We start from the raw sequence: 27,582 nt of genomic DNA, 5'->3' as shown, positions 1-27,582 counted from the left end.
GCATGTGTGTGTAAATATATATTGCAAACAAAGATTAATTCCTATGTCATTGTGTTCTCTTCCTAGGTAAGTCTTAAGTCACCAAGATGCACTCACTATAGCCATCTGTTTTCTATGGGAATTATTGTGTAGTTCCCAACTCCAAAGAAAGGATCCTGTAGGAAAATGGGTGATCTGGGAAGGGCAAAGCACTTACGTAAATTATACAGTGACAAGAGACGACACCTGCATTAATTTTCTAGCCTCATATAAACAAGTTTTCTAGAGAGATCTGAAAATGACATTACCTTGATTTCCTGAGGCAGCGTCAGCCAGCGCAAGCCTGGGAGATTGTCTAAAAATACTGCACTGCAGGTATCATAGTGCTGAACACTTGGGCTGGTGTTTGACTTGAGCCTTGCAGGCTGAAGTGCACGCTGGAAGAACAGGTTGAAAAAATGATCCAGACGAGAAACATTTTCCACCTGGCAAAAAGCACTGAACAAACATGAACTCCAAGTTAGACTAACAGCGAGAAGATTCTAGCTTGTTTATGTAACTCTCTGTGCTATAGAAGTCTCTTTATAGTATGGTACTACATTTGCATTTTTTTAAAAACATGAATTTCAAACATGAAAAAACCCACTATGCTAATATCCAAGCAGCAGCCATAAACAAAGTAAAAACTAAAGCAGTATATTATAATAGATATCTGAGAGTGACTTAAAATAAGACAATGCTCAGCTTCATCCTTTTGGAAATTTAAGATTATTCTTTTTCTTTATTTTAGTAATTTAACTTTTTTTGGTGTATTACAGGTCTTTTTTCTTCAGAAGATACAAAAAAAACACCCTGCTATTCCAAATGGTTTCCTATACTTCTATGTGAAGAGAATACTTTACTCCTCAAACTCAAAGCTAAGCTTTGTCTGAGATGCATTTAAATAGCTGCAGGTATTAGAAATAAACATTGCTCCTTGTCATGAAGTGACATGAAAAAAGTTTTAAGAAAAAGATAGGCTTGATATTTCACAAGATTGTTTTTTCTGGAAACTTCTGTGCTGTCCAACACAGCAAAATGGATACAAATATTAGCCTTTTCTCTGTGGCATACACATTTCAACTCTGAATTGAATGCAAGCATAAGAATAGCATACCTTGGCAATTTTATTTAGGTTATAGTCAGACTTAAAATTTTCTGGGTCATTTCCAAATGCAGCGAAAGACAGTCACTCTGCCAAATAAAGCTGAAAACTCTAGAGTGTTTACACTGATTCATATATACATTTTACAGGCAGTGCTTTAACACAAAGGAGTGTTGCAAAGTGCTGTTGACATCCAGAGTGACTTAGATTATGTGAATGATTTAACCTAATCAAGGGCAAAGCTTTCTGAAGTAACAAAGGCTGTTTAAAAACTAGAATCTTACTAGTGTTAAGACTGAAACAAAAAAGGAAGAACAGAATCCTGGTTTATGGTACAAGTATAAAGGACCATCCAAAACATTTCCAAGTAAACATTACAATCAATGCTACTGTCTTTTTCAATGAGTATACATAAAATTTAAGTGACTGAAAATAAAATACTTTTGAAAGAACTCACTTGTCTAAAGAACCATACATAAATTTCAAGGTGCTGACAACATCTTCCATCATGTTCCTCAGCTGAGAAAGTGGCACACTAAAAAATAAAATTCAAATATACACCTATAACACATTTACTATGAATAAGCACAGGCATCTTCTGAAGAGTTCTATTCTTAACTAGGCATATACTGCAAACAAATTTAGTAGCCTCTAATCAGGACTTGACTTTACCAAACACTGAAAATTATTATTTTCTAGACTATGTGGATTTCTAATGAGAACTTACATCACAGGTATAGAAACTAGTAATGGTAAAAAAAAATTACATTGTAAGCTCTTCCTTTCTTACTTTTTTGATAGCCAAAGAGTACAACTTGAGGACATACAGCAGAAAAGGACAACGAAGCATTTAATCTGAAACTCACTTTTCTTCAGGAAGGCCAATTACAAGTAACTTGTCAGATTCTTTCCAGTAAACAACTTGAACCAGTTTTTCGCTTAAGAAAAGGGAGGAACTAGAAAAATTAAACAAGAAGTGCTCATTTTAAGACTATGAACTTAGAAAAGACCACCATTATAAGCTAAAATTATTTATGTGTGTTTCATATGCAAAGTCTTGCACTCATGCATAACCACAGACATGCAGCTGGGCTAAGTCATTATATTATTAGAGAACTCAAAGACCCTCTGACTTCCAGTCCAAACAGATCTCATCAGCAGTAACAATGTTTTCAAGTGTACAAATATAAAGGATAAACAACCCCTGTCCAAGTACCACGCTTATCTTTTGAATCACCTCTCTGGCATACACCTGCCTAGCTTTTAGCACAACTTAGAAAACAAATGCCACTTCAGGTCACAGTGAGGTAACTGGAGGTACTAACAAAGGTTCTGAATGCAGCAGTAACTCAGCAAATAATTTAAAAAGTCTCCACATGTTTTGAAAATGTTATTTAAACATATTACTTGAGTGATAAACACAAACTTGAACACTCATGATATCTCCTTGTATAGAAAATTGTTCCACAAAGTTCAGCAATCCCAGAAAGACAGAGAGAACTTTTATTTAAACCATTAAGTGGATTACAGCATGAAACAGAATTTCACCCAATGTTCACCAATGATTAGCCATAAACTATGCATTAGGCACTAGATGATCAGATTAAATATACTGGTTGCTACTAAGAACAAGTTCTGTAAGTATCTTTAACAATAAATTTATAGCCAATCCCCACCTTTCTTACCATGATGTCAGAAATTTTAAATAGCAAGGTAACACAGCTGCAAAGTGAAAAAGGGTAACTAGTTTAAATCTGGAAGACTCAATAATTTAATTTTTAGGATATGGCTCTGTGATTAACTTGCCTTACTGATTCACTCGTACTGAAAAATTGATGGTACTGAATAAAACAATACTGTCATGTATTTCAGCAGGTCACCAGACAACCTTTATCGTTGAGGTAACAAGAAGTGCTTTCCAAACAAAAAATGTTATATATTTATAATGCAGTTAACTACAAAGAGATAAACATCCACATCCCAAAAGATACACAGTACATGTGCAGACAACAGAAATTTACTCTTCTGACAAAAAAAAGCTTCACAGAGAGCTGGGAATTATCTATTTATTTTTTTTTAAGAGATAAGAAATTCCATAGAGACCAACAGAAGTGCTTTTATATTTTTAGAACTCAAAACTGGGAAACTGAGAAACTTAACAAGCAAGGTGAACCTGTATTACCACACATTTCTGCACTGGTTTTCAGATGATGTGGTACGTATAGCTCATTAAACAATGGATTGATTTGTCTTTTGGATACGTTTGGACATCTGGAGACATTAAAAAATGATTCTGCATAAATGCAGAAGCATTTAAGAGGAGTTGATATACTTCAGTCCTAACTAAGATGACATTGCATTAAAATACTAGCATATGCAAGAGGTCAAAAGCCTGTCTTTGATACCTGCTTCTAAAAGAGTCAATCCAGTTCCTTCTGATCACTAAATCAGTAACACGAGTTTCAGTAACTTACTAACTAGAAAGCTATAAGCATGTTTAAAGCAGCGTAAAAACTCCTAACTCATAATAACAGGATAACAAGAAGTCTGAGGAAAAAAACTAAACCTAATTAAAATAGACAAATTTAAAGTAACAAGTATTTGTTTTCTGGCAAGCCAAAATATTCAAAAGCACTTCAAGAACTCCTTTTAGGGAAAAATTTTTAAGTGGAAAACCCAACTTAAATATATTAAACAGACTTTTTGCCTTTTGAGGCATTTCTTGTTAGTGCCAGTGCTGTTCACTACTGCTTGGACTCTCTATTCTTGAGCTGGAAATCCCACTTCCATTTGGCTTTTTTATACCAATCCAGGTCTTGTGTCTGACACTCAAGGCACTGATGTGCAGAAGAAAATCTTGCCTGAGATCCCCCAAGAGATGTTATCTCATATATTAATTTTCAGTGGGAAGAAATGCAAAACTTAAAAGTGGTACCTCCTATCTCACTTCTAATTATTCCATCAGGAAATCATCTACCTTTAAATATTCAATGATCTCTTGACACATCTCCATCACTCGTATGCCACTCTAAAGGCTCAGGAATCATTTTTATTACACTTCTTACTAGAGCTCTGGTCTCTGGATACAAAAATCTTTCAGGTGAATGTTTTAAGAGGTCTAAGAAGAGATCTGAAAACAATTTAACTGAACTAAAAATCCTAGTAACTGACATCCCCAAATCAAAGTACATCCAGGCTAAGCAGTCCAACTTCAGGCATGCTATTCTAGGTAAAACATTACTGTCTTAACAGGTAGAGCCACTCTTTTTTTGTTGACAACTTGATGCATGACCCATTTGTGGTTTTCTGTACATGTGTATAAAATAAAAAAATAGCAATACATTACATTTCCATACTTTTACCTGATAATCTGGGTACCAGTAACACTTTCCAGTATGTCAGATAGTGTGAGAAATATTCCTCTCACACTTTTCAGTTTTTGGGAGGCTTCTGATATGGGATACTGATAAAGAATTTCTTGCTGTGAAGAAAGTTAGCTGTTAGTGGAACAAAGCAAAACCAAGAACAAAATTACAAAAAAAACCTCACAGAAAATAAGTAATTTTTTTTTTTTCCTGGTACCAACACAAAGGCTTTTAACAATACACTTTCACATAGTATCAAAACAAGCAGTGGTCTGCATGGACATACTGGAAAGTTGTAAAATTCACATAAATATTTCTGAGTTTTAACTTTTCTATTTTATAGAAAAGTAGGACTTACTTAGAATCATTATTATATAGAGAAACGGAAAATTACAACAGTAAAGCCACTGCATTTTACAGCTTAAAATATACTGTTAACAAATCCAATTCTAAGAGATAGCTACAGTTCTTTCAATATTTAAATTGTGACTTAAATAATCAGCAAACATTGCTTTACATGTATAGCACAAAATATAACTGAGTTATATATGCAAATAACATATACACCATGAATAATTTTATCACTAAACCTCACCATCTGTCAGCATACTCTTCAAGAAATGATCTTGAAACTGAAGATCAGTAGAGATCTTTGTGACAAGTATTTCTTTTACTCATCAGTTCTCTAAATGTTTTATGTGTTTAAAAAAAAGTATATTAATTATTTCAGCAACCATAACAATACAGTAATAATCCCACAGTAATGTGGGATTCCCCACATTTATTGCTTTCTGCCAAATCACGATGAGCCAGAAATAACGCATGTTATATTGAGAATATCCAATGCAAAGAGCATACTAAATTATCTTTCTACACAAACAAAAGAACAGACATGATTAACTTCCCTATTTATGTAACTAAGCACATCCAGCCAATGCCAATACCCATTAGAAAATTTATCTTCATCAAGATTAAAAGAACGTGAAGTTTCATTACAGAAGGACCCAGCAAACTCTTCATTCTTACCCAATTTAATTAGCTCTATTTTCAAATGCTCATTAGCGACAAGGATTTTTTCTTTCTTGAATCAATTCCTTAGCTGGAAAAAACCCCTGCCCTTTTCTAACTACAGCATTACAAAGGGCTATAAAGCCTTTCTTTGTTTCTCCTCACTATGAACCAGGGCCTTTACACCAAACTGATTTGAGATTTAACTGTACACTTTCCCAGGGAAAGAAAAGACAACTGTAACAAAAGCTCATAGCTGCATCTTATATATATCTTAATGAGTTAGAAAGGTTCAGCTCACCATGCCATACAAGATCAGCTGTCTTCAAAGCAAGGTGAAAGTTCACAGGCCAATCACAATGGAATTCATAAATGAGAAGTAGCTAACTTCTTAAAACATGCACCCCCCCCCCCCAACCCAAAAAACCTAAACCAGGACAGAGTACCTAAACTAATAGTTTATCAAACAGCTTCCCTTTTTAATATTTCTTTACTCATGTATCAAACTGAGCCTAAACAACATTTTTAAAAACCCCCACAAATTAGCAGTCTTGATAACATAAGAACTGCCTAAAAGGAAGTGTGTCTAAAAGGTGCTGGCTAGCTAAAAAACTCCTATAATCTTATAACACCATGCACTGACAAGAGCTGCTTTAAACTTCATCTTACATAAGCTTAAGAAAGAAACAACTATGAATTCTTCAAAATTAATTCAGAAATTACAAAAAAAGTGATAAATGCTACAAGAAGAGCAAGTCAATGTCTGTATGAACCAAGCTCTCTCAACAATTGCTCACTTTGCAAGTATGCTAAAGACATTCTTTCAGTAACACTATCACATAGGAGGAATATGATCATTGATCTTTTAAAAACATGACACTGCCAAAACCAGTTCAAACACAAAAATGTTACAGCATATGCTGGTACAAGTAATGTGTGTTATAAACCTAAGACCTACCCTGAACTAAAACATAAAAAGATACAAGAACGACCTTAGTTACTGAAACCATTGTCATACGGGACAGTCCTCACATGCATGCACATGTACTGAGTAATTTCTAATACTGCTTTTCTTAATAGTTGAGTGGATAGAGCTTACAAGTGTTAGAGCTCATTAATTCTATTTTTGGGTGCCAAAAGCTCACAAGGGGAAGAATTACTTACTAGTTCTAGTTGCCATTGTTTACATGGATGTGATCTGCATCCCATGCCTCTTTTGCATATGGGTAAAGAAGCTTAGTAAAGGATCATTGTATTTTTATTGTGCAATATCGCATAGGTGTATAATAATGGCAGTGCTAAATTGAAGTACTACTGTCAAGTAAATCTGGAACAGTATATCTACAGAGTCAATGTTCTTTACCAAATGAAACTTAAGATGAAGATGGTGACGCTCTTTTTGCTAGGAAAGAATAGAAAGAGCTTGATTACACCAGCAAACCATCTCTCAACATTAGAGATTATTTGGGTCCGCATAACTGCCAAGACTCCTCAGAAAACAATTCTCCCATGGTATGAAGGGAGAACAAGTGCTTTACAATCTCTCTTTTACCTCTGCTCAACATTCAGGGTTAATCCTGTTTCTTGGGAGAATGTAAAGAAATAAAGGGGCAAGAAAGCAGTACTCCATTTACTCTGAAGTGCAGGAATTACAATTAGGCATTTGTATATCTATTCACCTACCAAGAGAGGAGCCAGAGGCTCTGAATTTTTTATTTTTTTTTTAATATTTCATAAAGTTCATGTGACCAAGAAAATACTGGTCTTTAAGTTTACAGGTCTGTCCATAGCTGTTTTCTCCACATCATATAATAGCAGTCTAGGACTACAAACTTAGAATTGAAGAAAAGAAAGAACTAGTTGCAATATGTAAGCGAACTTTGAGAATGCATTGTAAGTTCACACAATTCACAGTTAAATGAGCTCTTTTCATTTTTATTCTAGACAAATACCAAAGCAGAAAAATACTGCTGTATCATATGTTTTCATACAAGCAGTCTCCAGGTGGGGAAAAAAAGCACAGAATGACCTTGCCTAGTTGCAATGCTATAAATAAAAATTAAAAATGTTGTAAGAGACACCTGTATAAACTGTTTTCTGCTGAAGGGACCTCCCATGAAAAAAATGTAGTCTCTAAACATGATTGAAAAGAACTTGCTGTAATACACAATGAAGCACACATTACCTTAAGAATACCATGTTAAAAAAAGAATTAATTACACTGCAAAGTCAAATACTTAAGAATTATGAAATACTGGATTTATGGTTGCCTGATAAGCCTTAATTATACTCACACATCTGTCCATCTTGTCACTCTGCACAAGAGAGCATCTTTCAGAAAAAAACTGTAGTACTTTAAGACAATGTCATGTTACATATATACAAAAGGGGTGAATGCAAGTTGCACAAATAGCTGTAAATCTGACATCTCCTAGCTTTCAAGCACTCGACACTGCAAGTTTCACAACATTTTTAACATACTGTGTTATCAAGTAATTTTCTAGGGTTTTCCTCCCCAACACTGTCTCTAGAAAAGGATCTACAGATAAATTTCATGAGAAAGTAAAATGTCTTTCTTCTGCTTCCTGCTCCATCTCTGTCCCCCCATCCCAGTCCCTAGGGATTGGCAAAACTTGTGCTTAATTTGATGCCTCCACATCACAAGGTAATAATGATGACTGGTGCACTATGTTAAACTCAAGGAGAATCTCCAGAAGAGTCTTTTTCCAAATATATGTTCATAAAATGTCCACTCTGTTCATGTCATTTTCAGATGAGGCAAGAAGCTAAACACGGCCCTCTACACTATTTCTGTGTCTTTCCTATATTCTGAGTGGAGTATTTGTAGCTATGGCTACACCATGAACAACACCTACACAAACTTACAATGGGTTGTACACACACTGGCAAAAATCTTCTGAGGAAAGACACGTGAAAGGACGCTTTACGGGACAAAGAAGTATTCTGGTAGCTCAAAGATGTTGCCTAAGCAAGAATCAACAGTTGACTGCAAACAGCAGATATGCGAGAGTATGCTAAGAAAAGGCACATTGGAATTTTAAAACAGGAGGAGCCAGACAGATTATGGATGTGGACTGTCAACAGCTCCTGCTGGGGAAATGTTTTTTACTAGGCAGATTTCAGTTAGAGAGGTCTATTTAAAACATCACAGTAAGCATCTGAAAGACCATAATGAACTTCTGAATTTATCTCTGCTCTGTCTGTTAACACCTCTAGTCTCTTTGCATATAGACATTCAGCAGCGCTCAAGTGACTTCAAATCCAATTAAAGATTTTCAGCAGTGATGCTAACTTTTTTCCCCTGGAACTTCAGGCCTTATTTCTGTTAAAACAGACCATTTACAGACTACTCAAAATGACTGGCAAGATTTTTGGGGGGTTTTTGGTTTTGCACATGGAAAGGTGCAGCAGTTGCTGCTGTCAGTTACTACCCTTCAGCTTCACTTTTATTTAGTTAGCCACATACCTCATCCTTAGATGTTTCAGAGTCCAGTTTCATTGAGAGGAACATAACAATATGAGGCACATCTTGTATAGCCTGCTGAAGGTCTGCACTATCTTCTCCCCACAAGAGCCGGAGTAGATTGTTCATACTTGACTGTGCCCGTTGACTCCTTTGCTGAGAAGTTCCTTCAGGCTCAAATACTGATGTTTCAAATGTAAGTTTAACCTATGAAGACAGTTTATTGTACAAATGAGGCTGTACTTACAATTATGTTTTAATATCAGCTGAAATAGATGCAGGTTCAGCCCTTTAAGAGCTAAGTTTTCTTAGCTTTACTGACAAATATGCAAACAAGCAAAAATTTCTGCTGTTTCAAAAAAGCTAAATCTACACTCAGCATTACATAATGATCTATTATTAAGGACAAAGCCAACTATTACATGCTCTGTGACCCATGTGAGCAAGCCTGTGGTTTGGTGTGTTCTCATACCTAATTCTTACGGTTTTGAGAATGGAAACATACACTTACTGCTCTGGGTTTGTTTGAACATAAAACCTATTATCATGCTTCTGAAACACAATTTTTCAAAATGTCAGCACTTTCTTAAATATATATCCTTAAGACTCTTTCATGAGCATTTCTTTGCTATTTTGAATGCACTGACAGGTACATTTGGACATCAGACTGTAAAGGTCTGTTAGTTTGTGAAAGAGCTGCTATTGAGTGTTAATCTGCCAACATTTTCATTATGTTAACTTTTCTTCTTTTTTTATCTGCAAAGTCAATCAGCAAATAATAGTTTTGTTGCTGTATTTAACAGTTGCACACCACTAGCAAAAAGCATAAAAATTCTTCGCATCACTTGCTGTGCTGTCTTCAGAAGATTAAAAAAAAGAATAATCTAAATCCAAACACAGGACTCTCTTAAAAAATAAAGTTTAGAAGATGAAGCTTGTTTTTTAAAATAATTACATTACATTTACTGTTATTTCCCAAATAAAGTGAAAAAACAGGAAATTTAAAATAAATGCACATTTTCTGGCTCACAAGCAACATAAAATCCAAACTTGGTGTGGAAATATGTTTCACAATTTGCTTTACCGACTGCCTTTTGATGAGCACTGCCTTACAAAAATTGTGTTTGGTTGTTGCTCCAGCACTGATGAAATGAAAGAGTAATTTATTTCTTGTGTGTGAATGAATACTTCATCCTAACTCTGAAAGAAGGATATGCAAGAAATACCCACCGCTTGACTGAAAAAAAAAGTAATTTCTAATAAGAAATTGATTTATTTCCTTGGATAATACCTAGTTTTCATCATTGTTCAAAGTGACTGAAAATGTATCTATTTGGACTAAGTAGACACGCTCTCAGTTCCCTCTTTCATATGTTTTAACTCAAGATTGTTTGTCTCCCATAAAGTATCCTTGACATGCCCACTGACTGGAAAGTTCCAAACATAATGCATCACACAGAATCCTGCTTCTCTTTCAAGTCAGTGACAGTTTAGCCTAATGATTGATGGAACAAACAAGGTTTATATTTTCTCAACTGCAATAAATCTGAAAAGCTCAAGCAGAGGTAATTATACATTTAAATACAGATATTTTACAGTTTTGTAATTGTGTATATGCATACACATACTTAAAGAGAGGAGTGCCAGCAAGAAATAATGATGCTTTAAAACACGCACTGCCTGTCAAATGGGATCAGAGAAGTGCCACTGTCAGCTCTTCCAGCTACAACGTTTATGTCACTGGCTGCTGCCTTCCCATTCCACTGTACTCCCTCCCAGCACTTCCCATTAATCTTTTACTCTTCTATTTTGGCTGCTATCCGGTTTTTCTCTTTTCTCTTCCCATTCTCTGCAATAGCACTGCACTCAATCCTGCTCGCCTGCCTTGCTCTCTCCTCATTATTTGAGTTTTGATTCATTACACTGCACATTAATAGGACTTGAGGAGCAGAAACATCCAGCTAAGAAGCAGTGGCTTTTTAAGACCCAGTAACTTGATCATTTACAGTTTTACGTGTGTTTTCTTCTCTGGCATTCTGTGACTCAATTCTCTCTTCGTCACACTATCTGCATTTATTTCAGAGGATTTTCCTCATACTCTGTTTAACTTCTTGCAGATTTCCACAAAGCTCAGTGGTTATTTCTCTTAACTTCTACTACATCTTGTCTATGGACACTTATTTGTGACACTTAGGGTACAGGCCCTGTATTGATGTGCACTAATAAAATTCTTGCTGCTATCTTTTAATCTTTCACTTAAAAAACAAAACAGCGCTTGTTTGTCTTGTATCAGAGACACAACCATATAGCCCCTCCAAGCAAGAGCTCCAAACAAACTGGGCCAATCAGAACTTGAACTCCACCTGCCATCTGTGCTGCATCCCACATCACTGTGGGCAATACCACACTGGTCAGATGTGAAGTTAATATATTTTAACAAAACTCTCTCTGCACAATTGGACTATAAGTTCCTGTTTATCTGCAAGAAAGCTGCATACTTTAGAACATGGATTTTATTATAGCCAGAGCTGGTGGCATTGCCTCCCTTTTAAGACTGCATGCCTTTTCCTGTTTAAGTCTCTGTTTTCCATGTGCTTATGGTTTGCACAACTGTAACTTAAAATTTCAGGCTGAAGTTTCTAATACTGAATGTCTGCCTCAGGCTGAGTATTTTTAGAGAGTTTTGGGTAAAATGCTTCTATAACTTTTGAATATCACGGTAAGAAAAACTATATTCTTTTAGCATATCTTTCCCTTCCTATTTTGTCTTCTCTGACTTGCAATGGTAGGAAACAGCAGCTATTTTGGTAACAGAAATGTAAGATTGTATAGACTGCAAAATATGACTTCATCATACTATCTCAAGCTTTGAGGGACATGCTTTGTCCTGTCACATTCAGTGACTGCTACAGAATTAAAAATGGGGTAGTCAATGCCTTAATCAGAATGGAGACTTTTATCTTATTAGCTGACATGCAAGCACACAAACAGAAACAGTTCTGCCACCAAAAAAAAGGAAAAAAAAAAAGGAAGAAAAAAAAGACTGGTGTAGCAGTTGGACTTTTATTGCTCAGTAAATACACTAAACAAGCCCTTACATGCCTGGAAGCTAGTTTGCCTAAACTGAGGTGTAAAGAAAACAAAATTCGGGAAATATAACAATGAGAAAGCTTATGCCACATGCTGCAATTGAGAGAATCTAGGTAATTAGTTTTTGAAAGCTGCATCTTTTTTGATATTCTGCAATGTATGATGAATGAGAAAACATTAGATTTTGCTTAACACTTGTCTTTATTACTAAATATCAGAAACAACAACTCGCTCTTTCTTCAGCAATATGAACACAGTGTTCTGTGCTGCAAAACCCCCAGAACTCTGTATTTAAATTCTCCACTGGTCTGTTTCAGCAGTTGCTCTTCTGGCTTGACTCAAACTGCACAGTAAAAAAAAGAGTAACTGCACTTTAATAAAAGGTTTTGGAAAGCCTGCATGACAAACAGTTATACATTTCAAGTAATCGCTGTCTACTTGACAGATTTACTGACAACGTAAACATTAACATTGCATTAAAAGTAACTGTTATTTAAAGGGTTGTACTGCATTTTAGCAACAAGTAATACATATACTCTAATCTAGCAAGGATACAATTAAATAAACTATATAATCTCTGCTTTTTAAATCATTCTGTATTTAATAACACTTACACCAAGTCCATATTTGGTCAAAGACAGGCTAGACAAGGTTTTCCTACCATGGAGCTCTGCCAATACCTGACCACAACTCTGGTAGCTTAGGCAAGCTTCATACTGTCAAATATCTTGGACAGCTTCCTAAACTGACATACTGGTACTCAATCTTACTGCAGCTGCAGATGTAGTGCTACAGGAGTTTACACTATGCAAATTGCAAACAAAAGCATATTTAACAAAACCTAAAATTTCCCCTTATTGTTACCTCTGGACAATATAACATTTCTATTGTTATCACCTCATATATTCTACCTGAAGAAAAACTACCAAGAGGTTACAGACATACAGTTAGCAACACTGTAATTCTAAGCTGCTCCATCTCATATCTGTAAGTTGCAACTCTTACCTTGGCTTCCAGTCCACTATGAAGTAGATTTAAGCAGAATAACTCAATATACTTAATTTTATGCTACTAACAGTCTAGGTAATTAACACTCTCCTGGTCTAATTCTGAAATAGCTATTTGTTTATTATTTAGTTATTCATTATAGCTCCAAAATAGTTATTCAGTTAGAATATATATAAAGTAGGTTTTGGGAGAAGAGATGTTAAGCATCAGGTCAGTTTTTTGGTTTTGTTGTGTTCGTTTTGGTTTTTAGGTTTGGGTTTGGGTATTTTTTTGTTAGGGTTTTTTTTTTTTGTTAGTTGGGGTTTTTTTGTGTTTATTTTATTTTTTATAACCAGTTTTTACTACTGGCTTCTATCAGTGTTTGTCACTATTCGGTTTTGAAATATCTTAATGATAATCTAAAAGGTCTTAAATACTTAAGAATTTATTTTTTTATTTAAATATGAAGGCTTTATCAATTTCTTCATTTAAACTATTTTAAATACCATTAATAGTGCTACTTGCTAATTCAGGCTTCTTTTTACAATCTTGTGTTTTTAAATAATTTTATATTGATGAAGAGATAATTTTATTTAAGTATTTCCATAGTGATTTTTTACTGTTTTTAAGAACAGTAACTGACAAAAAAGCCATTAATATTCTGTTGTTGACATTTTAAAGATAGACATGGATATCTTGCTCCATACATGCTATTGCCATATTAGACACCTCCAGCCCTACTATCCACTAGGAGGAAGGCATTACAACATTACATACCTTGTCCTTCAGTTGCCATGATCAGTGTTCAAAGTAACAACTCAAAGCAACTGTACTTGCTATCTTTGCCCATAACTACAATTAATACTGGTTACAAGTTTATCAGTGTCCCAAAGGAGTTACTTCCCCAGATTCAACAAGAATTTATTTTGATGCAAGTGGTAACATAGTCATGGAACATAATTTCATGGAAGCCCCATCCCTGGCAGTCTTCAAGGCCAGGCTGGACGGGGCTCTACGTAACCTGATCTAGTGGGAGGTGTATCTCTGCCCATGCAGGGGGTTTGGATCTCAATGATGTTCAAGGTCCCTTCCAACCCAAACCTTTCTGTGATTCTATGATTATCAAGCGGTTTTCTGAACAGGAAAGGTAACAAAACTTGATTTTTCCACAGACTTATGTAGTAGCTCTCGTAGATAAACATGAATACTCAGAATTCTGCAAGCACAGAATACCTTGATTCTGACACTGCGCAAAAAATTCAGGTGTTACAGTTAGTCAAAACCAACAAGCATGATGCTACCTTTTGCACCATGTTGCATGTGCTCTCTGACTCTGGCTGTTAATAGAGAATATGGAACAGCAGGACTGTAACTAATGTCCCTTAATAGGACATTGCCTCAAGCCACTTGCAACTGTTTTCACAAAACTTACCAGAATTAAAATCTGAAATTTCTACTCTAGGTTTCATTGAAGTAAACCAATGCATTAAAAAATCAAGTAAGAAAGTTGTAAGAAAAAGATTGCTTAAGTTCTGTTTCCCGAGGCAAAAAGGCTAGAAATAAAATTAATTTTTACAGAGGACATTTGGAATATATGTTCAACTACTGTACCTGCATGGGACCTGGAATGCAAGACAAAACCCTTTCTATGTTTTCAGAATTGACATCAACATCATTTACAGCAACTAGAGCATCTCCTGGAGATAAAACAAACAAAAGCATGAGCAAGTTAGGTGGTATTACACCACAGCACAAAGGCAAGTAATGTTTTAAAAATTAATTACATTCAAACAATAATAATTTTTTTTTTTCACATTTAAGTAAATAGTTTCTACGTGCAACATGTACTATGTTTAGAAATATTAGTCTGTTACCTCAATGTTCGTAAGACCTTAGGGCCATGCTTGTATTTTACAAGAACAACTGTCAAAGCCTCTCTCCTTCCGGCTTGTGTCACTCTCATTACTTGATCAGAAAACCAAACAACTTGACCAATCAAGTTATGCCCAAGAAGTATTTTTTTTCTCTTTGAAACCAGCTCTGTTCACATGCTGATCTTTCTCCACTGCTATTTCTATTGACAGAAACACTACTGTTGCCAACAGCACTCTAAACCCCTTCCTGTAGCAGCTTACAAGTTCTAGGCCATCACTTACACCACAGCTTTCAAGGGTTGACTGAGTCTAATATGGTAGAACCCCACAACCTTGAGCTCCCTCTGTGAAGAAGTCCTGGCAGTTACCACACACCTAAAGTAACTTAGGTCAGTTCCCTAAACTGGCAGAAATCCATGCACTCTTCTGGCAAGTGAATTCTTGTCACGGTTCAACTCAGGATCAGCAATTAAACCAGATAGCAACGCTCTTGAGGAAGGAAGGAAGGAAGGAAGGAAGGAAGGAAGGAAGGAAGGAAGGAAGGAAGGAAGGAAGGAAGGAAGACAGCTTTAATTAAATACTAATGATAAGAGAAAATATGTACAAATATATACAAGTATGTGCAGGAATGTGCAAAACCCTTATCACCTCCCACCACCCACAGCAACTCTCCCGGCACTCTCTTGAGCTGTGAGCAGTTCCAAAAGAAAAGAAGGGCTTGACTTCCACTATCCCTGAATTAATAACAAGACCTAAGTATGTATGGGATGGAGTATTTTGATTGGCCAATTTTATCATCTGTCTAGTCCAACCCTCCCTAAGCGAGGGTTGCAGATACATCTCTTCTGCTCCTTCTGTGTCCAAAGCAGCAGATCCTACAAATGGAGCAAAGCTTGGATTCCTGGCAGTATCTATAAACATTCAGGCATTACCAGTCCACTGGCTGGTAAACCTGCTGTTCATTTCAGTGAGTGTGCTACTTAAAAGAGAGTTCACTGAAGAAAGAAAAAACAAACAAAAAAACCCAGTAAAAGTAAATTGGCTTCATCCTGGCTCAAATGAGGATGTTCCTGTAACCCAGATGCTTGCTTAAATGAGCACCGTAGGTGGCAAGAGTGAGACAGGGGCTGTGTGGACAGGGTGTGATAGACCTCAGACACCGTTTTTTTGTGGTATTGAGCAGTTTGGCTTAGCATAGAATCATAGCATCTTATGAAACGTCACTCATCATAATTTATTATTTTTTTTTAAATCACAGCTACCTCATTTCATCCCTAACCTCCTTTCTCAAGCCACATCACAGTTTAGTTCATTGTGTTCTTTTCCATGACTTGTCCACTGCTGTGGCTTATTATTCTGTCCTCTTTGTGTTTTATTTCTTCCTGCCTAACATGTTGCATTTTATAAATATGACTCTCTTTTGCTATTACTGGAAATGAGGAGAAAAAAAATCCCAGGATCCCAAAGAAAATGTCTTTAACTGCAAGTGGAAAATAGGCTTGAAATATTTAAGGCACTAGTTACAAACACAAACTGAAGCAATGTAGAGCTTACAAACTCAAAATCCCCATTAAAGTACAAAAATCAACCTGGGATTTCTAACTGAAGTGAGGGAAAATATTATAAAGAAATATCCCTGTAACAACTAGTTGATAGTCTCTGCCTCACTCGCCTCAAAAAGATGCATGTGTAAGTATGGAGTATGTAGGAAGGATGAGACACCACTGAAAAGATAGACCTGTGAAGTTAGAAAACAAAAATAAAATAACATCACAAGATAAAACTACTTGGACCTGTCAAAAATAACAGAAGTTGGAAAGTAAAAATAGGGGTTTTTTTGCCATTTATCTACTTAAAAAAAACCACAAAAAACCGCAGTAAGAGAAGGATACATACTAAAGATATTTCAAGCATGGTAGTGGGAGACTAAACCAACTAAAATAACTGATTACTTAAGCTGGCAATTTAGAACAACAGTGGATTAGTTAAGATTTTAGGTTCAACCTAAACCAGAAAAATTCCCATTTAAAAGGATAGTCCTTCATGGTTTCTCCAGTCAATATTCAGATTTGAAAACACGTTTCAGTATAAAACAAACAAACAATAAATATTACTAGAACAACAGAAGTATAATGGAATTAAATAATATATTCATTCTCAAGAAGGCAGCCAAGTAACAGAAAACATGAAAAAGCCATAAACATGTGGTTGAATTAAGAAACATTTCTTTTCAATATAAGTGAGTATTATTAGGACCTGACAGGATCCCATCCAGAATACTCCTCACAGTTCTATTCACCTGTGCTCAAGAAAACTGGAAACAAATGAGATCAGATACATTGAATACTGCAGGGAACATGAGAAATGGAGAACCCATTTAAATTGATTAAAGATGAGGTGGGTAAAGGCTGGGTGTGAAAGCAGCTAAAGTAGAAATCAAAAGGTTCTTTTAGTCTCAAAACAGTGAGTTTCTAAAAATCTTTCCAATAGGGCTGTCTACCTAAAACAAAATACCTAAGATGAGACATCAGAAATTTATTAAAAAAAACTATATGAAGCGACTGCCAGTGGCACCAGAATCTAGAACTTTATGGTTCATTTGATCCTTTCCAGAGCCAAAAAGTCAACTTCAGAGTGGGAAACGGGAGAAGACCAGCCCAGCTCAAACTAACAGAGATAATGACTTGCATACTAAGGAAAGGCAGAACCTGTCTATCTAAGGTCTCTCCATTTCCTGAGAATCTAGTAAAGACAACAGAATCTGAAAGTTTAGAAGAATTCTGACAGTTTATCATTATTTGTATCTTCTACCTTGTTGTTAAACACCATCAAATACTACTGGGATTCTTCCCAGGTACGAGGTTGACTGCTCAAAATTGGTGCAAAACGCATTTAAGGCCAATGAGAGAAAGAAATGTATTCTTAACTAACCATCAGAAATACAGAATCTATCCAAAATGCAAACAATATTGCTTTTCTATACACCAGGCAACAATTAACTGCTCACTATTATTTTACATGAAAGTAAAATTCCTTCCTACTCTTTCTTACAGCAAAACAAAGAAAAGATTAAGTTTTAATAAGTACACAAACATGTTATCATTCCTTAGAATTAAATTGCTTTTTCTGTTTCAAGTAATAGTAGCTCTCTCCCTAACCTCTGTTTCTTGATGTACAGCGCAGTGAAGCTTTAGCTTCAAATCTTCAACACAACAGTCATTCAAAGACAGGAAAACTGAAAGTTAAACAGCATTTAAAAGCAACTCAGTAAGTCCATGCCAGAGCCCTAGGACTTGAAAATTAATAATCAAAAGCAGAGCATTCAGGCTACTCTAATACAACTAGATATTATAAACAGAATTACTGCATTCTTTGTTGAAGAACCCAGTACTGAGGATCATCATTCATAAATATAACAGGAAGCATAAATTGCTTGTGTACTCAGCTGGAGCACTGTTTAAACAAAAGTTGTTTGTGTTCTTTTTGTTTTACTAGGGACCTTAGCAATTACATTGTAAAGACAACAGTAATGTATTCTACAAAGCCATTCAGAAGAACTGCACACATTTTATGAAGACATAATGCACCTTATCACTTAAGGGAATACTTTTGAACCACATCTCCCAGGGTGGAACATATAAAGACACTTTTAAAGGAGAAGATCCAGCAGTATTTACATGTTACATTCTCCAAGTGTTTTATTTATTCAATGCCTAATGTACATATGTAAAACTTTCATCACAGCAGTAAATATTTATTCCATTCATTTTGTAAAAATGTAATCATGTACCATAAATGGAACAGCTTTCCAGAAGACCCAGCCAAAGCAGTCCTGTAAGGCTGCCTTCATTTTGCCAGAAAATCCTGTATCACTATTAAAGAACTACAACTTGGATGTACAACTGAAAAAATCCACATTTATCAGTATGGACCTTCCAGAATTGATGGTGGGGGTGTGTGTTGGCATTTTTTCCTTTTTGCCTAACACAACAGCATTCAAATAATAGACTATGAAGTAACAGAATGCAAGACATGACTGGAAAAAAGGAATTATGTAAAATTATGAACACAGAAGATGATCACAAGACCTACCCAATGTGATAATTAATGCCAGCAAAAGAGTTTATATATGCAAGTGTTCCTTTCAAAGAGTTTCACATCTAGACTTTGAGACTCCTCCCCTTCAACAACATGAAAATCGTACAGAAAGTGCGAAATCGGTCTTCAGACAGGAAGCTGATAAAAAAATAGCACAAGTGTATGAAACTTAATCTAATTTAACTTACTTAATATACTTAATCAATTTAGGTTAAATGAAATGAAATGCCACATGGTGCTTGCAATTAAGTTTATATAACTTGATGGTTTGCAGAGTTAAGTCAATTTTTCCCAGAATAAAACATTGCTGAATTTCAGGTGTAGAGAGACATTTTACTAGTGGAGAGAAAAAACGTTGTATGGATGGAACTGCTAATACATTTTTCAGTCATTCTTGTCCTCAATAAAGTGGGTGAAAAGCCCCCTCCAACTGACTATTCTTAAGTACAGAGATCAAAGTGAGCTTTTTCATTTTTGCTGAAGTAGATGTGTATCCTTACATAGACAGGAAGCAGATATTTGCATGAAAACTTGTTTTCAAATCTGATATAAAATAATTTAACATTCCACATTTTAAACTTTTACAACACTATGGTTGTATACAAAATTTTTACTGTATAACATATATACTTGCACTTGATCTCCTTTTACTGGCTTGCATTTCTGCCAGCCAGTAAGATCACTACTGTCTGTCATGAAAGTCACCAGCATTTATGTTAAAAGATGGAGCACATTACAACAAAGTCACACTCTTTGTCTTGAGAGACATGGCAAGCACCTGCAATAGAGGAAATAGGCTTTTTTCAGGCAGCTCCAGGTATCAGACCTTGAGTCAATAAATCTGTCTTCAGAAAAATACATGTCCTTCTCTTTAAGGAATAAAGTAAGCTCTTTTTTTTAATGCCATAACTCATAATAATGAATAATCAAGCTTATGAATTCCATCTCTTATAAAAAGATTCTCAATCCACAAAGAAACTACAAGATGTCCATATATGTTATTTACACAACACCAAGCAGAACTTAATTTTACTAGAGCGACAGAACAGAAAAAGAAGAGGCAGGAATTTTTTCCTGTCTTCTTCGTTCTGTCTTACCATCTTCCTTATTAGACAAGGCTTCTCACACATAGTAGCTAAGAACAGTGAATACTGGTCTCAAAGACCTAGTTTGCATATGGCCCATGAAATTATTCCTGCTTTTTTAAGGACAAAATTTAGTCTTTGGGACTGCTGGCATCACTACAACATTTATTTCAGAACTGCCTATCACTTTGCCACATGGGGTACAGGACTAGGGAATGGATATTTAACAAAAGTAAGAGAGATAAGCCTGCAAGAACCAGTTCTAAAAGTAGATCTTTTTCATCAAGCCAGGGGACACTAATTGGTAAATGAATACCACTTCCATATTGTGATGGGAAGTGAACACTTTTGGAAGAATTAAAATCAGAACTGTATTGTTCACATGGGAGAGGCCTTAGGACACTTTTTTCATGAAATTCTGATATTTAGTTTCCTCTATTCTCCGTAATGAATTAGTGGAAGTACTTAAAAATGTGCGCATACTCCTTTCCAAAAAAGGCAAAGTATGGAACACATTCTAGTGAAGAAAGCCAGATCAATCACTTGCTTTATAAGTTAGCAGGCTGCTTTTATTCAAACCAACGCTGTTATGCTTCAAGAGGAGATTAACAGAACATAAATGACACCCCAAACTCCACAGTAAGAACACAGCAAAGCTTACGCAAGTTCTGTGTTTCTATCTGGCTCGCCCAACATCTCTACTTTAGAAAGCATTTACAACAAGTACACCATATATGGGTGTATTCATAAAAATTTCAAAACTCTCCCAGTATTTTGGTCATTTCAAGGACGTTTTTCTGAAAGGACCCTTAGTTCCATGGTCCACAAAAATGACAAAACAAGCATTTACTTTGACAGTCAGAAGATGACTTAAGGTTCTGTAATTTTTGTAAATGTATTACTACTTAAAATTACTAGTCCACACTATAGAGTTTAACAGATTAGCTTGGCTTTATAGCAACAACAGCCTTGTTTACCAAAACTTTGCATCTCCACAGCAGTATATTCATTTTTCCTAATAAAATTAGCAAAGTTACTACTTAAACCTTTATTTATTTGGAGGAAACAAATAGCCTTCCCACATAACATCAACAAAATTATCAGATTAGAAACCCATAAAAAAACCCCTTCTGGGATCTGGACCTTTCAACAGAAGCTTACAACAGCATCCTGTATCTTTTGCATACTTGTTCAAAACTGATAATAGCCTATCTTTCCTATCATCCAAGACTAATCCCTGCCACTGTGTAGTCTTCACACTTTTTTTCACAATTTAACCTACTGATCTGGTGAAAGAATTCATGCAAACTGGTCAGATATTTGGTGATGAGAGCAATCAGAACAGAAGATAATTTCTAAGAGGGTAACAATTATGCCCTACTAGTGAAGAGTTTTTCCTGTATTTTTCAATGTCACTGGAATTACTTTTCCATTTGTACCATAGTAAAGATGATCATCAGCATTTAAAAGAAGTATCCCCTGCTGTGAAATGGATAGGTTTCAATTTTAAGGAAGAGAGAGGGAATAAAATTGTAACAGTATTTTCTACCACAACACTTATTTGACTGGATTTAAAAGTGAATATTTAGTGCAGCTTTTTATCTTTGAAGTATGCTCAAAGATGAGACTAGGAAGTTGTACATAGCAGACCAAGCCTTGCATGTTGTTAGTCATAAACTCAAGCAGGACTTTTTTTTTTTTAAATACAAAAGACACTTAAACATGAGATGAAAGCAACTCTATTTCATCTGAGCCAAAATGAAAGTCACAGCAAGAATTTAAAAACGAATGAGGGCGTTCTTGATTTGTAAACTTAAGACAGACACTGCACTGCTAAACACACACAAAAAAATTGAAAACCAACACATTGATAGAAAGGCATCTTTTTACAGATTTACAAAGCTGCAGTGTTTTTTTAGCTTGCAAAACTGCCGGATTTACTTTCATATGGTCAGCGCCTGCATTCTACTTGGTTAATAAAGTACAGGAACAAGTCTTACGACTTCCATATGCAATCTTAAACAAAAAATTAAAGAGTAGTGCACAAATAATAAACAGATGTTTTAAGTGTTCAAAGCTCTAAGGGATACACATTTCAGAATAAACTGAAGAAGCCACCTGAACAAAGTAATTATTTCAGGGGGAAGCAGTTATTTCTGCTAAAACTGTTAAAGCAATAACCACTTTGTAACTATTTATTCAGAGTGAAAAAAATCAACAGTTCAGTCTCCTTATGATTTAACCATGGTAGCCATTTAAATGGTGACCCTACTTACCACTGACAAATTAACTAGTTTGCCAATGAAAATACAAAGTAATCAGTAATTTGGTTATTTAACATATTTATAGACCCAAGTCCTGGGAAAAATAAAGAGAACTCAAATTTTTAAAAGGATAGGAGAGTTAGCTCCACTGGGCATAACTGGCAGGATTTTGGTAGCAGGGTGCTATAGGAGTGACCTGCGTGGCAGGAGGTGATGAGCTGCCTTGTGTTGCTCGTAACCAGTTCTGAACCTAGAGTAAGCAACTCACCACGTACCAGAACATCACAAGCCACGGCACCTCTGCCCAAACATATATAAGAGCGAGCAGCAGTTGCTAGAGGAAGGGTTGTAGCCCACAGAGGGGACCCATCACTGAAGGGCTGTGGCCAGGGGAGTCATCATGCTGCAGCAGAAGAAAAGAAGCAAGGAGCAGCAGAAGGAAAACATCACACACGCAATATCACCCCTTACCTCACCAACACGCAGGGAAAAAGAGGGTAGCTGAGATGAGAAAGGAGGAGAGGAGAGGTCTTTGATTGAAGCTGAGCCTGGAAAGGGAGGGCAAAAGGCATTTTCTTAATTGTTTAGGGTCTTGTTTTCATCTTCTCAGAACTTGAAATAGTAATCTGAGGTTTTATGTTAATGGTGAAAAAAATCCAGTAACAACACCCTGAGTGCCTGCAATATATATTGCAAGGCAAGCACCAGGGACCACAGCATGTATTTTAGAAGGAAAATATACATAGCATTTTCTTCCCAGAAGACTACTACTACAAAAAAGTCTACTAAAATATTAAAAAGCAAAACAAGAACAAGTTAATAGCTATGCATGTGCAGGTCAATGAAGATGAACAGTTATAACCAAACCAGCCAAAAGGCCTCATGTTGTACTGATCTGGTACTCCTCATCTGTGATGACTAAAGAAGCTGCTGACTTTTGTGCAAATACTTCAGTTTTAGACTGACCACAGAAATATCCTTCACTGACTGTTTCCACATTTCACAACAGGATTCCTAGAACTTACTTGTGACAACAAAAAAAGCACCAAGTTCTACCGTATTTTTCTTGAACTTTCTGTCCCACTTCAGCTCCTGTGAGGCTCTGAAGAGGCTATCTATTGAAATACAGTTGCTTCTAAATCAGGCTTTGGTTGTTTACCATAGCTATCCCATTCTCTGATCTGCAATGCAGAAGCAGTAAACCAAACAGTTTTTTGACCAGGACAAAATTCTTTTACTGTATATTCTTTATGCACACAGTACTGAAACCTGAGCATCTAATTTATACAAAAGTCTCTCTATTTCTAGGCACCACATAAAAAATCCAGTGTACTCAGTGTTCACTACAGATATATAATTTGAAAGTATTTTTATATTAAAATTATACTTTTTATACTGTTGGCACAGAATACAGCTCATTTTCCCAGTTAAGAGCAGAATAACTACAGTACGCCTGAAAGTATTTCTTTCCAATGTGCAAAAACAAGGCAATATGGTTGACGATAGCCTAGGACATATTAAAGTGCTAGACTTGTTAGATAAATGTAAATGCTCTTCTGTTTAAAATGAAACACAAACCAGCAGTTTTTGTCCTCACTAGCTCTGGAAAGCATTAAGTGCTGCAGATGAAGTACCATCTCTATTTAGAGAGTTAGCCTTATCTCCTGGATCTGATATTTGCCTACATGTTCTGACTTCACACCTGCTTTTGCAAACATGGAATTACATACAAATTTATGTCCCCAAATTAACTTCCAGGTTATAAATAACCACTCTTACATGAATTAGATTAAACACCATTAAGCAGATCAAGCTGAACCTCACTCCCTCCTTTCCCTCATTCTGCATCCCCCACTTCCTGACTAATCAGTTCTTTCTGGTAAGATTTGAAAGCTATCCAGTTTTCCCTCTCGAGTATTCTTCAGCATCCCTACAAAAAAACATGTGCTAGAAGAATCATCTAGTCAAAGCACGATTTGCTTTTTTACACACACAACATTGGAATTTCAAAAGCCCTCATGCTGACTTTGTGGGATCTGTGCTACTATAGTATTAAAATTTTCATGATCTACTAACCAACATCTCATCTTTGCTTGCTCCCTTCAAGGGACCAACTTCATGGGTGATTAAAAAACCTTCCACCCTTTACAGATGTAGGCTAGCTGACTCACATTTACTGTTTCTGAGGCTGGGGTCTTGTGAGTGCTGAGTCCTTCAAAAGGCCTCTTGATACTTCCTGGAAGTGGGAGTATTTCTGCTCCTTCACTACCACCCACAGAAGTTCATTCCCCTCCATTGTTCATGCTCAGATGCTTATCAGACCTAGTGTGACCATACTCACTACTTAACTCACTACACCAGCAAAAACTAGACAGGCAGTTTTTCTTCTGGGTTAGTTTTCTGCCAGGTCAATGAGTTGCATCAGCTCATGGAAGTGTCTGACAAGAGCCAGACTAACACAAAAGCGATGCTCTGCTGGCTCACTGCCTCCTCAAACTAAAGTCCCACCATGTATTTGGAGGCTTTCTGATCCCAACTGCTGAAGAAGCAGCTGTTATGCTTGCTAAGCATCAGAATATCCAAACAAGGAAGTGCAGAACATTTATAACGTATGAATCCAGCTTAGGTACAAAATCCATTTTAAGCATATACAGCAAAGCTTTTTATCTAAGGGAAATGGTGTGGAAAAGAATAGAAACAAAATACAGTATTTGGCAAGCTACAGCTTTTCCTCAGTCCCACTTAACCTACTGAGCACATTCTGCATTAAATCAAAGGTAGTGGTGCTGGACTATTTATTGCTCCAAGTTCAAGCTGCTCACTCCCTGTAAACTTAAAGGAAGGTCATCACAAAATGGTTTGGGTTGGAAGAGACCTTAAAGATGACCTAGATCGAATTCCCCTGCATGGGCAGGTACACCTCCCACTACAACAGGTTGCTCGAAGCCCCATCCAACCTAGCACCGAACCCTTCGAGGGATGGGCCTCCACAACTTCCCTGGACAACCCGTTGCAGCGTCTACCACACTCACAGTGCGTAATTTCCTCCTAACGTCAACGGACGAGGGAGGGAGGAAGGCAGGCAGGCAGGCAGGCATCTCCTTACTGTATTTAACCCCTTCTAGCTTATGTGGCATGGTTTTAAAAACATGAATGTAAAATTGATTAGGTAACAAAACATTAGATACAATGACATTTTAAAAAAAATAATCCCTCAAGAACTGACAAAATAGTTTAAAGTAATTGTTTTTATCTCAGGAACATTAAGTCAGCTGCCTCAAAAAATAATTTTTAGATCATCTTTTTAAAGGAAGAGTCCAGAAGTTTGATTCATTTGATGACTTACCAATCAAGACGTGACCTGTTTTCATTGCTGAACTACCTAGCACCAAGCCATGTACTACAAGCTTCTCTTCACTGATGACTTTATCCTTTCTGCCTTGTTTTTCTGCTCTTCTGGTGCTCCATGAAGACTGATGGACAATCCCTAATAAGGCCTCCAGCAGCCTCTGCTGCTCGTCTTCTCCAGCTCTGTACAGTTTTCTGGGATTTACATAAACATATACATCTTTGTATTTCTGCTGAACAGTGACACCCATTTTCTGAGAAGACTGCTGTTTCAATATGGAAGTAGGACCACAGCTTCCACCGCCTTTCTTAACAGAATGCTTTGGTAGAAGATTCTTCTTTTTTAAGATTTTGGTCAGTTTCTTCAGTTCGTACTTTCTTTCTTTTCTTGATCCCTCTTGAATAACTTCAGCTTCATTTTCACGAAACCTGACATGATTCACAGTTGGCATTTCCGGGCAGCTGTTCTGAAGCAGAACTTCTTCTTCACTTTCACTCAATTCTAAATAAAATAATTCCCCATTTTTCTGCACACCATTCAACCATTCAGGCTCAAGGTCACTGGGAAAGAAAGAAGAATGATCAGTGACAACTCTGGTAAGGAAGTCTGCTACACAAGTGACATATGTGGCTTCAAATAGGTAGCGTACAAGGAAAAAAATGGGAAAAAAAGACATGTTGCCTCTTGAATATTGAACGTTCAACTGTTCATAGTCTGTCATGAGGGGAAAAGCTCTCCTTGGACAAACAAGGGAAAGGCAAGGAAAGGCATCTCTCACAGATGTTGAGTTTCTTGAAATGCCTTACAAGAAAACAGCCATTGCTAAAAGCAATGTTCACTTTTCTGAAAACAAACAAAAAACCCACCCCAAAGTAATTTCTTTCACATACAAGTTTCAATTAGTAGGTACATTTAAGAGAATGATGGGGCTCTCTCTTGGAGAAAAAAAATGCCATCCTATTTGTTCTCTCCCATTATTTTTTTCCTTATGCATTTGTAAGAAGGATTGTACTGATAGCCATTTGGAAATATAAGATTCACATGTTAAAACCACCTCAACATAACCAAAAAAACTGAAGCTCACATGCAAAATACAGAACAAAAACATAAAGAGGCAGAGCTAGAAAAAGTTCTAGCAGCTGGAGTGGATCACTTGAAGTCAGCAAGCTGCTGCAAAGAGAAGGCAACTACAGGATGTATTGCCAGTAGTACCATGTGCACAGCATAAAAAATTTTTTGTCCTAATTTGGCAATGGCGACGTGTCAACCATGTCCAGTTTTGGAGAACACATTTTAAGATAGATGTAATAATTGGAACAAGCCCAGACACAAACAGTAAGTAGTTTATAAACATGTTTTAAAGGGAAAGAAACTGAAGGAAATAATATTCCATTGGCCGAGAAAAAACCCAAACAAAAAATGACAACTGAGAGGAAACGCGCCAAAAGGTCCGCTTCCCCCACCCCAAGATGAACTTCAGTGTTACTAGAGAAGTATGAGCATCAGTAGTGATCAGAGTAGGAGTACTTAGCTGTTTAATTTACCAAAGTATTTAAGCTAAATATTAGGCGAGCTTTTTGATCACACACACAAATTATCAGCATTAGCAGGTGATGTAAAGAACATCTGGGATGTTCTGTATAGATTATTTTCAGGAACAGACAACACCAGATTTTCTTCCTGACTAGAGGCCAAACAGGTATCCCTTTCTAAGATCTGAGACAATGCTGATAAAAATCAAATAAGGAAAAACTAGAATGGAGACCTATATAGTTATTATAATTAATTGTTTAAAGTTCACATACAGTCATACACTTTATACTAGAAGTACCTGATTTTATTGAATACAGCATGT

The 27,582-nt window shown here is 36.2% G+C and overlaps 1 protein-coding gene across 1 annotated transcript in view; it reads right to left on the bottom strand.

Moving 5' to 3' along the window:
* The window catches only part of INTU (inturned planar cell polarity protein), a 38,591-nt gene extending 12,413 nt beyond the window's left edge, over positions 1-26,178 (bottom strand). The window contains exons 1-7 of the mRNA XM_010008911.1: positions 25,725-26,178; positions 14,669-14,754; positions 8,984-9,187; positions 4,486-4,604; positions 1,990-2,079; positions 1,581-1,658; positions 288-477 (exon numbers count right to left, since the gene is read on the bottom strand). Of these exons, the coding sequence (XP_010007213.1) occupies positions 288-477; positions 1,581-1,658; positions 1,990-2,079; positions 4,486-4,604; positions 8,984-9,187; positions 14,669-14,754; positions 25,725-26,178 (1,221 nt within the window). The remainder of the gene's footprint in view (positions 1-287; positions 478-1,580; positions 1,659-1,989; positions 2,080-4,485; positions 4,605-8,983; positions 9,188-14,668; positions 14,755-25,724) is intronic.
* Positions 26,179-27,582: the final 1,404 nt, after the last annotated feature.

This window comes from Chaetura pelagica, unplaced genomic scaffold (assembly GCF_000747805.2).
Source record: "Chaetura pelagica isolate M959 unplaced genomic scaffold, ChaPel_1.0 scaffold221, whole genome shotgun sequence".
Classification (NCBI taxonomy): domain Eukaryota; kingdom Metazoa; phylum Chordata; class Aves; order Apodiformes; family Apodidae; genus Chaetura; species Chaetura pelagica.
The sequence above is the reverse complement of the archived record's forward strand: the minus strand, read 5'-3'. Positions and strand labels throughout refer to the sequence as shown.